The sequence below is a fragment of the Urocitellus parryii genome, chromosome 7 (genome assembly GCF_045843805.1).
Source record: "Urocitellus parryii isolate mUroPar1 chromosome 7, mUroPar1.hap1, whole genome shotgun sequence".
NCBI lineage: Eukaryota > Metazoa > Chordata > Mammalia > Rodentia > Sciuridae > Urocitellus > Urocitellus parryii.
Window position 1 is genome coordinate 46,027,901 of NC_135537.1, and position 18,684 is coordinate 46,046,584.

At 34.7% G+C, this 18,684-nt stretch overlaps 1 protein-coding gene across 1 annotated transcript in view; it reads left to right on the plus strand.

Annotated features, from left to right (window-relative positions):
- Mmp16 (matrix metallopeptidase 16) overlaps positions 1-18,684 on the plus strand; it is a 241,952-nt gene that overhangs the window by 166,871 nt on the left and 56,397 nt on the right. Inside the window, exons 5-6 of the mRNA XM_026383922.2 lie at positions 982-1,143; positions 3,202-3,413. Of these exons, the coding sequence (XP_026239707.1) occupies positions 982-1,143; positions 3,202-3,413 (374 nt within the window). The remainder of the gene's footprint in view (positions 1-981; positions 1,144-3,201; positions 3,414-18,684) is intronic.

Genomic DNA, 18,684 nt, shown 5'->3' on the forward strand with positions numbered 1-18,684 from the left:
TGAAGATTTTGCTTAGAAACATAATCCTGAGAAATATAACAGTCCCACTTGATGCTAATATATTATAAATAAATGTTTAGAATTAACTAATGAAGATATAAAGTCACATTTTTCTTCCTGAGGAGTTCAATTATGAAGATTTGCTATCAGACAACATGTAGAAGTCATCAGCAGGGAGTGACTACATAAAGTCACATAATTTGCACTAAATAGACTTGACTTTACATGTTTACTGTAAATGGGAATTTTCCGTGGGGCACAGCAGCTCTTAGATAAATATATTCTGTTCAGATTATCTATGAATTGATGAGAATTGGTATTTATAGAGCTAGCATTACAATTCATTAGTACAACTGCTAACGAGTGGTTTTTTTATGCTACTATACTACTACTGTATAGTGATATTGTGTAGTGAAAAATTAAAGATTTAGTCTAGAATTTACAATAACTTGAATACCAGTTGCAGTTTTGTTAAGTACGAGCATCAGTCTTGACAATCAAATTGTTTGTGCCTTAGTTTACTCCTCTGTATAAAAGTAGGAGTTATATCTGCTCTGTTTTTTACTGAGTTGTTGTTAGAATTTTTTTAAAATAATCTGTTATTGTTATCTTTATGTTATAAAAGTAAGGTGTTGTATATTAGGTATTATAATTGGAAGGTTATTTTAACAGCAGTATTATTGGTTTCTGGTTCTGTTTTTCTTTCTTCAACTTTTATTCTTTTTTCTAACTTCCACTTTCCAAATTTCTGTGACTTCAATAATCGCCACTATCTCTCTCCTTCCCCCCACCAACCCCTTTTTAAAAGAAGGATATTGGATTTGGTGAATAGGATAGCCAATGATTAAAGCATACTCATAGTTGAAGTAAAGAGTTCCTTTTATATTTCTTGGGTAACATTTAGAATGTCTAGATTGTTCTTTTTAATTCTTTAGTTGACTATTGCTATAATCATTTTGTCTTCTATTCTCCTTTGCACAGGAAATGACTTATTTCTCGTGGCAGTTCACGAACTGGGACATGCTCTGGGATTGGAGCATTCAAATGACCCCACAGCTATCATGGCTCCATTCTACCAGTATATGGAAACAGACAACTTCAAACTTCCTAATGATGACTTGCAGGGCATCCAGAAGATATATGGTAGGTTACCACTGTTTCTGTTTGGTTAAACCAGCAATGATGCTCAGAACCCTGCTGTATTTTCTTTTTAGAAATGGATGCTGTAAGTATATAACACAGTGAAAAACTGAAGGGAAAAAATATATGTGTATATGTGTGTGTGTGTGTGTGTGTGTGTGTGTGAGTGCACGCACACATATACACACATACACATCTGTCCCACAGGGAAAATTCTTCTGTCAATTTCTCAATTGAGTTTTGTTGATACAGTTTCAGATGCTTTAATGTATATGTAATGAGGAAGTCTTTCTTATTGAAAGTTTTCGTATGGTATTTAATTGACATTTGCAGTTATACTAATGATCTAATAAATGTTCATATTTAAAATTGAGCTAAAAGTATAATAAATTAATGCAACCAATAAAACCAGTAATAAATGTAAGAATTTTATATAAGATTTTGAGGTTTTAGTACAAACTGACAGATTAGCTCACAGTTTCTGTGATTTGCTATTAGGAATTTCCCAGAAAAATCACTCTTGGAGGGCCTGAAAACACCCTTATATGATGGATGTAATAAACTGACCTCAGAGGTAATAAACTGACCTCAAAATCATGAAGAGTGAAAGTTAACCTGCAAGGGAGTGAAAGTTAACAAGTGGCTAAGTTTATTAACACATAACATGAGATAAAATTTTAGTACAGTAATCTCATTTTCATTTATGGGATGCATTGGTTAAATGCAAATTAAGAGAAAAGGGAAGACTAGCGTGCATATTTACTATAATCCTAACTCCCTCAATACAACCATTGACCTTTTTAAAGACATTTATTTCTCACATAATTGTTAAGAACTTGACATTTATAATTTACATATAGCAAGTATGGTTTACTAAATTAATGAAGTGAAGCTTTCATTTTTACAACACAAAGACAAATATGTGCTATCTGTATGTTAATATCCAGCATCCAAAGGATGCTATTTGCATTTTTAAACAGTGTAGTTTAAGTTCACTAATTTTCTTTGCATTCATTAGTTTTTAGATTTTAATATCTCAGAGGCAAGCATTCTTGCAGGATAAAAATAGATTTGAAAAAAAGGTCAGCTTTTGTGCTGCTCTTTATTTTGTTGGAGCACTGAGAAAAAAGACCTGTCTCAGCCTCAGAGCTAAAGATCTCATGCATTGAATTGTTAGCTTATGCTTAAGTGTGTATCATTGGAAATTCCTCTCAAGCGGTTAGCTAAAAGAAGTCTTTTTCTCATGACCTGGAAACAGACAGTAGTCTAAAGATCTACAATACAATATCCTTCCCATATTTAAATTTTAAGTGCAAACAGCTCTGTTTTTACGTTTTAAAACATAAATCCCTTGAGGAACAATGCTTACTTATCATTTGTACCAAATAACATGTGTAAACTTTGGCTTGATTTAGAAGCCACATTTTAGAAAAACATCTTGACATTAATATTTTATTGGTGGTATTTTAATCAATAGGTACTTTCAATTCAATATTTAAATGAAACACTCATCCAGCAATTTGTCAAAATGTTTAATCAAAGGAAATAGTGAAATCAGTAAAAGTTTATAAAATATAGTTTTAAAAGTTTATAAGATCTACTGTAGGATAAACTTTGATTAGTTAAGTGTTTATCTTTCAGCAATATTTGCATGTCTGTCAAAATTCAGAACTAATTTTATTGGAGCTTACATGTGTGGCTCCAGGATTTATTTTCATTTATTTATTATTTATAAACCATCCACTTCTAAAAAAAAATTTGAGAGCAGCTTTCCAATAAGGTCTATGGTGAAGCTAATTTAAAAAAAAAACACATCATTAAAAATTGACAAAGAAAACCTAGTTACTTGGATTCAGAATCTAGTGTGATGAGGACAGTTTCATATAGACTTGGCAATCAGTGGGTAAGATGTTTTTCTGTTTCAGAAAATATAGGATCCTAAATACCTCTTAGCTTACTTAGTCTGTGCCCTATGCTGATAAGTGATTGTTCTCTGTAGCATATTTTCCAGCACTATTCCAGTTTTAAGTGAGCCAAGCACTGTCCTCATATTTTCAAAAGGTCCACCTGACAAGATCCCTCCACCTACAAGACCTCTACCAACAGTGCCCCCACACCGCTCTATTCCTCCGGCTGACCCAAGGAAAAATGACAGGCCAAAGCCTCCTCGGCCCCCCACCGGCAGACCTTCCTATCCTGGAGCCAAACCAAACATCTGTGATGGGAACTTTAACACTCTAGCTATTCTTCGCCATGAGATGTTTGTTTTCAAGGTAGGAGGCTGATTTTTTTTTTTTTTTAAGGGTAGATCAAGTATCTGGTGTCCCTTTAGAAAATAAGTTCTCATTCATTCTGACACTACCTTCCCAGCCTCTCACTATTGGAAGGTCCAAAAAGGAAAAAAAAAAAAAAAAAAAGCATCCTAAAAAATAAATGCACAAATGGGTTTAAATGTCTAGCAGAAGATTGCTGTAACGGTCTATTTTGGGAATACATTTATGTCAGCAGAAGCTAAAATGCCTAGAAATGTGAGGGTGAAAAATGCTGCATGTTATGAAGAGATAAAATAGCATAATTTAAATCATGAATAGGAACTAATAGGCATGATTTGCTTGGGAGCATAGCCACTTCCAAGGACACTGCAGCTATTGTATCTTTGGTGTACACATCCTTATGAGATGCCTATAATTAGACTTGACAATTATATTGTTTTTTGTTTTTTGGGTTTTTTTTTTTTGGAAGATTATTGATCATTTTGTTTGGGATCTACTGGTAGCCATTTGAGTTGAATCTTTTATGTGACTATCATTCCTATTTAACATACATGTTGTTTTATTTAGTCAGCCATTTATATCTACCTGCTTTATATTATTTGTTTAAAAGACTACAAGCTAAAATTATTTTTACATTTGTCATATGCTGCTTAATGTCCTTGGTTTCTCATACAATAACGCTGAAAAACAATGTATCAAAAGTAAATTATATAATATTGAAAGGTAAATATACTGTAATATTGAAAAGTAATATTCTCCCCCAATCTTTGTAAACTGATTTTAAACATCAAGGAAGAGTATAAATTTGTATGTTGCCAGTAGATTATTAAAATAGCTGCATTTTACCAGTATTATCCATTTAAAAGTAAATTAATATGCTCTTATTTTTGGTTGAGATGAATCAATACATAATGAAATATTGCCCTACTTATACAGAATTTCCTGTCTACTAAGGCAATACTTTAAAAATATAGATTTCATATAATTTTTAGTAGACAAAGTACTCTATTTCCTCTTTGAAAAATAAGATCTGGAGTTGATATATTATGCATGAGACCATCGTGCTTTCCAGAAAAAATCAATGCATTTCTTCAAACATATGAATAGGTTTTTGAATTCTATAAATGCCCTGCTGGGGTTACTTAGTGGTGGAGTGCTTGCCTGGCCTGCCTGAAGCCCTGGGGGAAAATATATACCATATATACATATGCATATATAATGGGTGTTTTTATATATACACATATCCACCATGACTTTATTATAGCTAAGTGCAGAACAACTATTAAAAGAAAACAGAGTGCAATCATTTGTTTATTTTACAAGACACCAAATGAAAAATGAAGGATTTTATTTTTACTGTTTTGGCTGATTTCCACATTGTAGCTTGTAACTTTGGTATCAGTGAAATCGCCAAGTGACAATCTTACCTAAGAATATGATGAAAAATGGACTCTGGGTGTGTTCTTTTTCAATACTACTGTCTGTTTAAATAAACTGTTGTTCTCAGAGGAGTCTGGTATCTTCCTAGCTAGGGATGAGTTTGACCAGTCTCTTTGCATTGTGCATTGAAGGTGTTTAGTAAGTGCTGTTGACTGACAAAAGGAGGTCCTATGATCCCCGTTTCCTGCAATCAGAAGTGTATCAGAACTCTCAAACAGGATGCAATTGCCACAATTTTCTATATCCAAACAGATGTAGAAAGGACAAAAGAACTGCTTGCGTAAACTCTCAGGTTATCTAGGATTCCTTAATCAAAACATCCTAATGAACTAAGTTCCTAAAATCAGACTGAATTTAATTTTTTTAGTAGTCTCTGCTCTCTAAGATTAATTTATATTGAAGATAACATGATCTGATAGTCATTGTATTCTGAATCTCCACTTTCCCCTGCTCAGTAATGTCACATAGCTTAGTAATTTTCTTATTTATCTCATCTTTCACATAATGTGTATGCATGCTGACTAGTTTATCAGACATCAAGAATGTGTGAATGGAAGCAGGGATCCCTGTCTTTATAGTGCTCATATTTCAGAAATGAAAGCAAAAAGGAACATAAACACTTTTAAGACACAAGATTAAAAGTCTATGTTATTGAAGCAAAGAAGCTACAGAGGTCTAATCAAGCAAGAAGTTTTACTGAGATAGGGCTTCTGATTAATTTTGACAGTGGCCTTTTCTAGACACATTACAGAAATTAGTAGTTTTGCCAAAACTTTGTGTATTGAAGGAGAGAAGATAGTCATGACACTGTCTAATGAAAAGCAAGCGCTAAGTGCTGTCACCCAGTTGAATACAGTATTGGATGACAGTAACAAGGACATGAACAAGTTCTGCTTGCCTTTGATTAATAACTGTCATGGACTGAGTAGCTAACATGCACCTGGATGAATCCTCAGCCCACATCCTTACTCTCTGAACCTCATAACAATTCTGTAAGTCAGGTAGTATTCTCTGTTTTACAAATGAGAAAACTGAGAATCAGGGAAGTTCAAAGTCATTAGTTCAAGTTAAATGCTTGTGAAGAGTAGTTGTACTTAGTATCCTTAACTTCAAAATTCCCCCTAAGCTTTGCTGCTGTGTTACCTGAAAGATTTTAGGAAAAGTTTCAAAGAAAGGTGGACCTCAAACTGCATTTTGAAATATTAAGTATTCAAGAAATATTTATGGCACTCCTACAGTGTGCCAGTGTTGAGGCAATGGCAGTGTAACAGAGCACAAAACAGGATAGACCCTGGTGTCTTGGGGCTTGCTTTGCGGCTTTCTAGTGGGTAGATGAGAGGGCTTCACTCAGCTTCCACAGGTCAGTGTTATGGAAGGTTGTGAGAATGCATCTACATGAAGAATACATGAAATGCTATTTTTCTTTGTTAAGAACTACTGGTCTCCTTGTTTTTCTCTATACCCACTTAGTTCACACTATTTTCACCTGTGAGTTAAAATCATCGCCACACACCTGATCTTCCTGCCTGAAATTGCTCTCTGCCAGTCTGCCTTTTGAACTCCTGCCTTGTTAATTTTTCTTTAATATAAATCTTATTTTTCATATTTCCACCTTGTTGCCTAGCTGTTCGAATATATTTAGGAAATCCCAGCATGTGATCTCACTCTTATTAATAGCTTGATTTTCTACCTTTCTTTATTACAAACTCTGTACAAGGTAGAAGCCTGTGTGTCTCGTCAGCTTTCCATTGGCACCCATTTCTACCTTTCTTTTTATGTCAGGTGCTTTCTTCTCAAGCTTGTACTTACTCACACCTTCCCTCCTCCTCATCTTCCAGATGTGCATCTTGTTCTCTGTTTTATCAACCTTAAATCTTTCTAGTTATTTCTACATGTGTTCTCTACCTCCACACAACATGTTTTCAATTTCTGTCTTCTCTATTTCTCATTGTAGGGTACTTTTCAACTAAATTATAAACTTCCTGACATTACAGGGCAGAGGCCGGCTGTGAAGCTGAGGCTGCCACAAAGACCCCTCTTCCCCTTGATTCTTATGATCATGCCAGAAAGAATTCAGACATGTTGCTCAGACATGAGCTTATTAGTAGGGGCAGGAAAAGAGAAAAGGGGACATTCTCAAGGGAGAGGCTGGGTCCTTTCAGAGAGGAGAATATTGGGGGTCCCAAGGAAGTTCCCACAAAGTCCTAGATCTGCCTTTTGATTTTTGACTGACAGCATAGGAACTGCTTGAACCAACTTCAAGAAAGGATGGCATGATGCTCTAGAGTAGGAGTTTTTAAGGAAACTGGGTCCCCCTGTTTTGCCACTCAGTTTATTATACTTCCACCCTTAACATGCTTTCTTAGTGAGGTCTTGATCATTTGGTTGCCAGTGTGATTGGGACTACATAGGACAGGGTAATTGGGGTTATGACATAGTTTCCTGATAAGGGAACTGTGGCCGCCTAAGAGGGTGTGACCTGATATTAAGAAGATGTGATTATGATTGGAGGGAGCAGGTAATATAGCAGACAGACCCTCATTTTCTATGTGCTTATTTTTGGATAAAGCTCCCTATGGGTTTTCACTGAGCCTTCATTGTCCTTTCCCGGCTTACCATTCATGACTAAGCACCTTCCTGACACTCAGAGCAGCTGACTGATTCCTGTGGGCTTCATGGTGCTCAAAGCTAATGGATAGGGATCTTAATGTAATAATTCAAATAATCAAACTATAGTCAATATCATGCTTACACTGTGGTAATCAACCAAAATGAAATTATTGAAACCATTTCATTCTAGTAAATTTATATTCCTTGACCAAAGATTTTAAAGACTATCATTTACTTAAACTCTATATGAATGATTTTTTAAGCAAAAAAAAAAAAGAGAGAGAGAGAGAGAGAGAGAGAGAAAGAGAAAATCTAGATATAAGCAAAAGGTAATATCTTCAGGTACATTTGTTTTCTTCTTAGGAAGAATCCTTTCTTTATAATAGGAGTTTCAGCATAACTCTTTTTGGTAGCTAGCTTCCTTTTAGAGGATTTGATTTACCTTAAGCTTTCGAGAAGCCTATTTATTTAAAGTGAGTTTGCCTGGATTTATGTTTCTTTTGGGTAACATACACACATACATACGTGTATGTGAGTGTGTGTGTGGGTGTATACTTACATTCATGCATGTACGATATACATACATACTTATACCTTCTGCATTCCTATGCATGTATGAGAAAGGTAAGACTTTGCAGCTTCACAATCTTTGGGGAATAGAAACCATTGAAAGCAAGGAAATGAAAATCACAACAAAATACTAAGCACCCTAGAAACAAAATTACAATAACAAAAGAAACTTTGTTCTTCCTTTGGAAAGGATGATTTTAAGACTACACCCTGAAGTGGGCAACCTATTGTGACAGAGCTGACAACAGCAGGATCTGATTGTTCAAGTGAATACTCTCCATGTGCCTTTGGACTGCAACATAAAAACAGTGAATATTTTGGTTTTCTTGTAGTGTGACAGTGTTACATGGCAGAGGACTGCTGTGAAGCTGAGGCTTGCAATCAGGCCAGGAAGATTTCAGACATGTGGCCCAGAGTAACAGATATGAGTTTATTAGGGGGATAGGAAAGGAGAAAAGGGACACTCTCAAGGGAGAGAGTGGGTTCTCTACAGAGAGGTGAAAGACCCCTCCTACCTTCCAGTTTTATTGCAGTGCCAAAGAAATTTCCAGAGCATTGCAAGTCCATCTTTTGACTTGACTAACAGCATAGGAACTGCATGGACCACCTCAAAGAGAGGATGATAAGAAGGAGTTTTTAAGGGAATTGAGTCCCCCACTTTTGTCTCCAATGTCCAGGTTTCTCTGTTTATGCCTCAAATTCCTGCTGCCTTAATTGGTTTATTACCCTTTGAAATGCCCTCAGCAAACTTTCTCATGAGGGTCTTGATGGTTTGATTGCCAGCGTGTTGAGGATGGTGATACAGTTTCAGGGACAAGGGAGAACTCAGGTCACCTGGTAGGATGGACTTGGTCTGGAAACTAGTTTTTCTTAAAGAGATGGGATTAGGCTGGGGTGAACCCAGGCTGAGTCTTCCAGGTGCTTGCTGTCAGATAAGTCTCCCTGTGCTTTTCAGTCACCCTTCATTGTCCCTTCCTCACTTACCATTCACGGCTGACCACCCATCCAACAGAAACAGAATTAGCCAAGGTTTTACAGAACCTATCTCAATACACAATATTTTAGTATGTATGAGAGAATACCATGTTAATTGTATTCTTTTGAAGCTAGTAACAGAAAGAAACATTTTATCCAGTACTTAAATTTCTTTAGTTTTTTTTTTAATTTTTAAAATTTTTTTGATTTGTTTGTTTTTAGGGGTGGTTGTATTATACTATTGATCGGTTCTGTATATGAAAAGAGGAAGTAGAGCCCAGTGCTCTATAGCAGAACTAGACAGGCCTATATGAAGAGGTAAAGCTACCGTGAAACAACACTCAAAGTAGTATATAGTAGGGGTCTTCCCAATCTTTATAGGAGAGTAATTACATGGCTTTGAGTAAGAAAAGCCATTTCAACACATACCCAAAAAATCAAGCTGAAATAGATAGATGTCTTTTTTTTTATCATAACACTGTTTAAGTAGGACTATCTTTGTTGATGACCATTGTTCTGAAGAATCAGTTCTAAGGAAATACAGAGTATGGCCCAATTTTGTTTGGTAACAGGAGTTTTTGTTATTTGTTATTTGTTTATTATGTTTGTTTCTTTCCTAAAAGGAGAGATGAGAGAGACAGAGACTTATTGATAGTATAGGTAGTATAAACCTAGAAGATGTTGCTCTCAATTATACTGATATAATATTGATTTAGGATTAAACACTTCACAGTTGGTCAACCTTGATCCTATTGGCTCTTCTGTGTAAGAGCACTTTTCCTCTTCTCTCCCTGTCCACTTCTGTCATCCCAGTTCAAAGCACCCTCGTATCTCATCTTAAATATTTAAATATACTTCAAATTGGTTTTCCTGCTTCTCCTCCTTGCCCTGTCCCTTGCTTTCTCCCTCCAGCCTGTTGTCAGTTGCATGCAGAGTGATGTGAGAGCATGCATTAGCTGATACCACCCCTGTCAGAAACCCTTCAATCTCTGTCCGACCCCGAGTAAAAGCCAGAGCTCTTTCTGTTGCCCAGAAGGCTCAGTGGTGGACCCATTTCTCTCTGCACCTCTGATCTCATCTCCTCTGACTTATTTTTCTCAGTGTTGAATACTCTCTCCCAGGCACACTTTTCATCCCTCTTGTTGCTCTAACTTGCCAGGTTCTTTTGGATTTGCACATCTTTCTCAGGTTCAAGATCACTTACCTTCCTGACTTCTGATTTTGTATACAAAGCAACAGAAGTCTGTCAAAAACCTCTGTTCCTTTTTCAGATCATTGTTGCACAGGCCTACACGAGGCGAAGTATATGAAAAGGAACAATACTTGTACAATTTCAGAATATGGGTTGTTACATATTTAAGGCATTTTGTGACCCAGCATAATGGAATTTTCTCCCAACTCTTAACTTGGTGGTGTAACTTGTTTCTGTTGCCAGCGGTGTATTGTTTATATTTGGATAGTTAATCCATAAAGTCTTAGACATCAGACACAGACTCCAGAGTCAAGTCCCACTTGCCATAGACTCCAGACAAGGACCATGTTAATTAGGTTTTCATCCAAACCAAAATACCTGATAAGAACAACTCGGTGGAGGAAAAGTTTCACAGTTTCAGGGTTTCAGTCCATGGTCAGCCTACTTCATTGCTCTGGGCTAAGGTGAGATTGTAGCATCATGGCCGAAGGCTGTGTTGGGGGAAAGGTGCTCAGCTCCTGGTGGCTAGGAAGCAGAAAGACGAGGACCCAGGGGACAAATGATAATCCCCAAGGGCACACTCCCAGAGAACCCACCTCCTCCATCCACACTCCACTAGCTTACAGTTACCATCCAGTTTGTCCTTTCATAGTATTAATCCATCTAGTGGATTGATCCACTAATTAGGTCACAGTTTACATAATCTAATCATCTCAACTCCTGAGTCCACACAGGGTCTTTTTGAAGGCACCTCATAGCTAAACCATAGCAAAGACTGTAACTGACATAATCACTGCTGTGTTACACAGAGACCTAAACGTAGCAGACAATAAATATTTGTCAGTGTTTCTTAGTTTACTTTTCAAATCTGTATACTGGCTAATAAATTCTGTCAGAGGACTATAGCATGCTCAGGAAATGCTAACTGTTAAGTAGAAAGATAGACTCATCATTCTAACCTATTAGTTATATTTGTTAACTCAAATACTAATGATAAAAGTAGCATTCAACAATAAATTGAAAAAGACTTTAATTATTACAGAGTAAGAGGAGAGACTAACCGTGTTATTGTTGTTTGTATCATATCACTTTACTCAAGGATATGATTGAAAATATTTTTTGCAAAGAATCTAAAAATATTTTACAAATTTAAAAAAAAATACTTGGAAAAGCCACATACCACAGGGTTAACTAAACTTACTTTGAATCATAGCCTAATTTTGTACCACCAGAAAGCATCACCTTATGAGGATTTTTGTAGTTGGGACTAAATTCATGTAAGAACAAAGAGAGCAAGAGCCAAGACATCAGCAGAGAATTCATTTAAATTTCCTTCCATTACAAAAATCATACTCTTTTAAATATTTAAGTAAGCATTTAGAAACCAACTGAAATTGTAATACTGCATTTTTATGTCAATATTAATTGATTTTTTGAAATATTTGTTTTCAGATATCGAAAATTTCTCCTTGAAATCTTTGAATAAAAAAGATTGACATTTCTGACTATTTAGCTTTTGGGGAAAGTATATAATAAGTACTGTTCAGTCAGAATGGATTCACAGTCATGCAGTTTCGAAGTTCTTTCTCTATCACTTTGTTTTTAAGTGAGTTTAGTTTTTTTGAGCATATTTTTGTATAATTGAGATCCAATGACTATTTTAATGGTATAAAATAGTGCCTCTGATAGGTGTTAATGGTGTATATTTTGGAGTTTGATATATTTTATCCTATATATTTCATTTTTATACAAAGCTAGAGTATCGACAAAGCAATTCCATTTAATCATACGAAAATGTTTTCTGAAAGTATATTAATTGTAATTCAACTTGCTGATGCACCTAGTCCATAATAGTATAAATCTGACATTTCAAAATTTTTATTAATCCAAATCTTTTCAATGTCAAAATGTATATTTTTTTTTAGTTCCCAGTTTTAAAACATGCTATAATCCATCTTTTTATATTTAGATTTTTACATAGAAAGTGCTCATTTCACAATTCATGTTTCTGAACATTTTTCATGTTTCCAAACACTTTTATGTTGACTCAAAGTAACTAAGCCCAAGGCATAATGGTGCCCACCTATAATCCCAGGGGTATGGGAGGCTGAGGCAGGAGGATGGTAAGATCAAGGCCAGCCTCAGAAAATAAGAAAGAGATGGATGACATGGTTTGGAAGCAGTAGTTCTCTTAAAAGGTTATAATTGCCTAAGGCTGGGGGAGGTTTTGATATAACAGTCCCCATTTTCTAGATGCTTGCCTTCATTGATGGAGTCCTCTGTCATTTCAGTATTGGAAACTATTCTAGTACTGAAACTTCTGTATTCTCTTTGATGTCATCCTTGTAAGCTACTATCCTTCACTGTCCTTCCCCTGACCACCTTCTTATGGCTGACCTGCTACCTAATATATCCTAGTCTTGATTTAAAGATTGTTTTATATGAGTTCTGTGTACCCATCCTTAAATTCAGTTTAATTCTAATACCCAGGACAACTTATAACATGAAATAGTCTGTCAACTCCAGGGCCGCAAAGGCCCCAGCATATTGCTTTTCAATCCCAAAGAAAAAACATGGAGAATTCAACAGAGAGGGTTTTCACATTTTGTTAGACACATTCCTTGGCAGCAGCAGGCCCGGATAAAATGGAGGGCTTGCATCATGATTACAAGATGGCTAAAATATATATAGGATAGATTGTATGCCACCTGTTCTTATGGGATTATTCAGATTATTTGAATACGTGACTTTATGTCACAACCAAGGTCCATTTGCTCTGATTCCCACCTAAAGATGAAGATGAAGGAAGTAGCCAGTTTCCTCCTGGTCCCTGAGAATCACATTCTTGAGAGCCCTGCTTGGTTCACCTTCAGGGATGATAAGCCTTCCAAGCACTTATTTGTGTTTATCCCAACAGAAAATCTTATTGCATCATAAACTAGACAATTTTAAAGAGGGAAATGAAGAAGTAACATGGTAACAAAGAATTACCATATATTTAAAATGAATAACTGTTACTAAAAAGAAACAAATGATCATTGCTCCACAAATTAAAACTAATTCCACTCAAAATACCAAAAGAAGACTTGAATAAATGAAGATATACTATACTCTTTCATCAAAAGACTTGGCAAAATCAAAGTGATAATTTTAATGTAATACTAATAAAAATAACACCTGAATTTTTAACTAGGTCACAAAATATTAAATGTAAAAATATAAACATGGCAAAAGCACAGACTATCTCATTGGATTGCAAAGTTTATTACTAAGCAAATTTACTTAAAAGAGATTGATATTATAGCATAATTAGACTGAATAGTGAGATAGAATTTTCAGAGATAAAACACAAAGATAGTTAAATAAATTCCAGGGTAGATTAGTCATTTAAACATAAAAATATTAAACTTTAAAAGTACTACAACAAAAGCAAGAGTTTCAAGGAACAAATTTATATTTAAGTGAGTTCAGCCTACAAAATAAAATTTTTAGATTTTATTTGATAAAAGCTGGGATAATTTTTCTATTTTGTTTATCATATCATAAACTTATACATACACTATTTAAAATCATATAAAGTTATATACATCAACTGTCATATATAATCACATATATAAAATCTTAAATGGAGAAGATATTTCTAAATAAGACACATAATTCAAAAGCTATTAATAGTAGATTGATAATAATATTATACTATTTATAAATATTATAAATATTTATACCTGGATCAAAAACATGTATGAGTATAATTGAAAACCAAAATATGAGAACTGCTACTTTTTAATTATATAAAGAGTTTACAGATGATAAAATTAAATACACCCCATTGGAAAAAATATCACTATGAAGATGTAATACAAATAGATCTTAAGGAAGAGGGTACACATAAACACTCATATAAATAATTAAGATATTTTATCTGCATTCATAACAGGGGTCAAAGGGACAATAATAATATGCTAATGTGAGAATGTGGACAATTAGCCTTCTTATGTTTTCAGTATGAATATAAGCTTTGACCACCTTTTAAGCAAATGTTTGATCATCTGAAATCTTTACTTTGGATTTTTTTTTTTTTTTTTGTACATCTCTCTCATAAGCACCTATAGGCTATGCACAAAAAATCATTTCAACATTGTTTACAGTGACAGAAAACTATTCAAGTGTCCAGTTGACACTGGACATTGAGCTATAGCCTAACCAATGCAAAGGAATGTAACAATGTTAAAGAATGAGGTGACTCTTTATGATATATATTTTTAAATGAAGTACAGAGAAATTTTTAAACCCTGTTGTTTCAGAGGAAAAAAAATTGAGGTGCCCACACTGAGACCTGGATACATACATAGACTATCCCTGACAGGGAAATGATAATCTAGCAACACTGGGTGCCCTCTGGGAGGAAGATGTACATCGTCAGATTTAGGAGAGAAAGTTAGAAACTGCAACTTACAAGATTATAAGGGTGTGTTCTTATAAATACATATTTATGGAATATTATATATAAAATGTATCAATGTATATGTAAATATATTTGTACATCAAAATACTAGATATCAGTGCCATCTTGTTAAAAGCACTGGATGGCAAGATTAAAGATTATTTTTAAGACTTTTTAAAATTTTTTCTCATGGATTTTGTTTTGTTTTTCACTAAGCATTTAATTGGGAGAAATGTGTCATCAGTTTTGTTTTTGTATTTAACAGGAGAGATTAATTTGAAGGTTGAATCTGGGTTTTTATCCCTCTCTTGACTACTACACTATTATTGGAGTTAAATGAAACATTTTTAGGGATCTCTAGAATTAGTCATTTCACCTTAAAAACAAGATGGATTGTGAGAATTTGGAAAGTATTTTTTTAAAAAATATTCCCTTTTACCTCTACACCAGGAATGGGAAAAAAAATGACAGGGAGACTACAGGGCGTGCAATTTTTATGGAGCTTATTTTCCTGACATGTGGCCCTGAATTGTTCTGTTTCCATTATTTGCTTCTTATTCCACCTTTCAGTTCAGAGCATTATATTGTGTTTGTTTACACGACTTTTTAAAGAGAAATTATATGTAGTATCAAAGTACAATAATAGTATGTGTCACAACAAACAGAAACATATGCAATTTTCAATATAGTAACACAATGCAAAGTAAGTCATCTGGAAAAAAGTAAAAACTAAGAGGAATAGTAATATACATTTCGCCTTTATTGCCAGTAAGAAAAAATTTTGCAAGAAAATCACATTATCCAGTTATGTAATAGCAGTAAAAAAATAACAGTAAATAAGCTCACTGGAATATATTCTAATCATTTGAAAGGTTAATTGTGAAGAACATAAGAAACACTGAGGTGTGATTATAATGTATACACAGGTAAAATAGTAAAATAGAAAATTTTGTGTGTGACATATTTTATTATTTGAAATGCATGCATTGACAAGGCATGGAAAAACTATGGGAAAAGAAAGAAATAAAAGTCTTAGAATAATTGGGGTTGAGTGGATTTTTAAAAGACATATCATTTAAGAATTTTGTACATTTAATAGCCCAAAGTATAATGGCATAAATAAAGCCTGATAAGTGTGAAGGTTATAATATATTAAGTGATGCTAAAGACATATCATTTTAAAAAAATGTAGATAGGCAGAAGGTATTAAAGTATTCACTGAAAATTTCCCTTAGACTGTGATGAAGTGGTCAAAGCTATGGTGACAAGTTTCAGTAATATAATTTAGCTAGACTAGGAAAGGTCTTCAATTAGATGGACTCTGTACTCACCGTGCATTAGTCTCCAACAGGAGTATCTTCTGCTGAACCAAACCACATATTTTGTTTATATTCAGCTTTGCCATTTTACAACCATCATGGTGAGAATTTATTCTGTTCAGTACAAGAATACTCTAAAACCATGCAAAATGACAAGATATTTGGCAATTAATTCACAGTGTTGTTAAATTACACAATGTGAGATCTTTCATATAGCAGTCTGTCAGCTCCACAAACACTGATGAATTGTAAGCCATATAAGAGCCTGGTACACAGCAAATGCTCAAGTAATTTCAGCAGTTGCCATTATTATTATTATAGTAGTTGATGATGGTGTTGATACTACTACTATACTACCACTACCAGTGTTGAGCAAAGCACTCTATTTGACATGAAGTGATTGCAAAGGAGTATAGCTTAGGTGATTATAAGTATATGTTTTTTTAGTCAACTTTTTCACTGCTGTGACTAAAAGAATCTGACTAGAACAATTGTAGAGAAGGAAGGTTTATTTGAGGGCTCACGGTTTCAGAGGGCTTAGTCCTTAGAAGGCCAGCTCCATTCCTCAGATGTTCAGAGGTGAGTCTGAACATCATCATGTTGAACTGTGGCACAACAAAGCAGCTCACGTGGGACCAGAAAGCAGAGAGAGAGAGACTCCACTCTCCAGATACAAATATATACACCAAAGCTACGTCCTAATTCCCACCTCCTCCAGCCATACCTTACTACTTCAGTTATCACTCAGTTAATCCCTATTAGGGAATTAAATCACTGAATTGCGTTAAGACTCTTAAAACCCAATCCTTTCTCCTCTGAACCTTTTTTGCATTGTCTCTCATGTGAGCTTTTGGGGCCCATCTCACATCCAAACCATAGCATATGTCATTATAAATATATACGTATATATATATAATAAATGAATATATCTCCACAAATACATCCATAAATAAAAATAATAGAGATCAATTCCATCTTGTTAAAAACATATTAAGAACAATTATCTCTGGATAATTTTATGATCCTTTTTTATTCTTTAATTCAAGAAACTTTTCACTGGCTGCCAAATAATAGCTAGAAAAGAGACAGAGCTGATGAGTGTTGGGCAAAAGAAGGAAATGATAAGAGCAAAAAGAGCACCATTCATAAATGGTGGGACTGAAGAGCCCATTGGGAATATGGGAAGGAGACAAAAGAGCAGTTCTAAGAATTGCAATACTAGGAAAGGGTGGCTGGACACAAATCACAGGGAGCCAGGACTGGACTGGAAAATAAATAGGACTTATCTTCAAGGGTTACAGAGAGCTAAAGTTGTGAAAAAAATCAGACACCAAGGAGATGTACTACCTGGAAGTGACTGAAAAGCACCATGTCTTGTATGTACAAGAATATAGGGACATCTGTAAAAAGAAGTTGTAATGTTTTCTCTTTTATGTACTGAAACTTTTTTCAAAAGAATGATGCATCATATCCTTAATCTGTCTAAAGGACAGGAAGCACTTTTATGGAGAATTGAGTGTGGCTATTGTTAAATCCCTGCTCTTTGCCTCTTGCTTGGTTGTTGAGTGTCTACATTGAATGGGCTGCACTACTTACTTATGAAGTGCAGCTATTTGTAGCAGTTGCTGGTCAGATCATTAGACAAAGACTGTTTATATCCTAGAGCTGAATCCCAAAGGAGCTGATGTAAGAGCTGGCCATTCATGTGCCACTGACACATAAACCTCCTTGTTCATAATCCTGAAGTTCCTTGGAATAGAGACAACATTTTCTAAGTAACTGCATTTGCAGTTACTATTAGAAAGGATAACATTGAAACTTGTGAATTCCTGGAGCATTTTTTAATTGACACATTTTTTAATTGGTGCATTATAGTCATACATAGAAGTGGAATTCATACTTGCAAGTGAATTTGGTGAATTTCATTCTGCTATTCCCCCCACCCCGTTCTCATCCCTTCTTCCTCCCCCCCTTTGTCTTTCCTTTCCTCACTGTTCTCCCTTCTGTTTGCATGAGATATCCCCCCTGCTTTTTTAAAATTCATTATTTCTTTTCAGTTTCCTGAAGCATTTTCATGTATTATTTCAAATTTGTTTAATTTCTCTTTTTTAAATTTAGTTTTATTTTTAATTGATACATAAAGACATAAAAAGTAAACATATCCTGGGGTCTGACTAGTAATATTTAAGTAAAAGTATACATTATCTGAGATAATACATAATCAGAATACACGTATCTATCTCCTCACTTATTATTTATATTGTGAAAACATTTGAACTCTTTTCTTCTAGCTTTTTGAAATATGCATTATGTTATGTTTATTCTACTTTGCAACATCATACCATAAACTCCTACTCCTAGCTGACTGTGCTGTGGTGTCAGTGGATAAACCCTTCCCCATTTCTAGCTCCTACCTACTCTCTCCAGCATCTCTGTAACCACTCCTTCTACTCTCAACTTCTACAATATCAACTTTTTAATATTCCACATATAAGTGAAATTATGTCTTTCCGTGCCTGATTTATTTCATTTCACATCATGATCTCCAGATTCATCCACATGGTCATGAATGACAAGATTTTATTCCCTTTTCTAGCTGAATAGTATTACAAGGTGTGTATCTACCATATTGCCTTAACCTATTCATCAGCTGTTGGACACTTAGATCAATTCCATTTCTTGGCTATTGTGAATAGTACTGTAATAAAAATGGGAATGCAG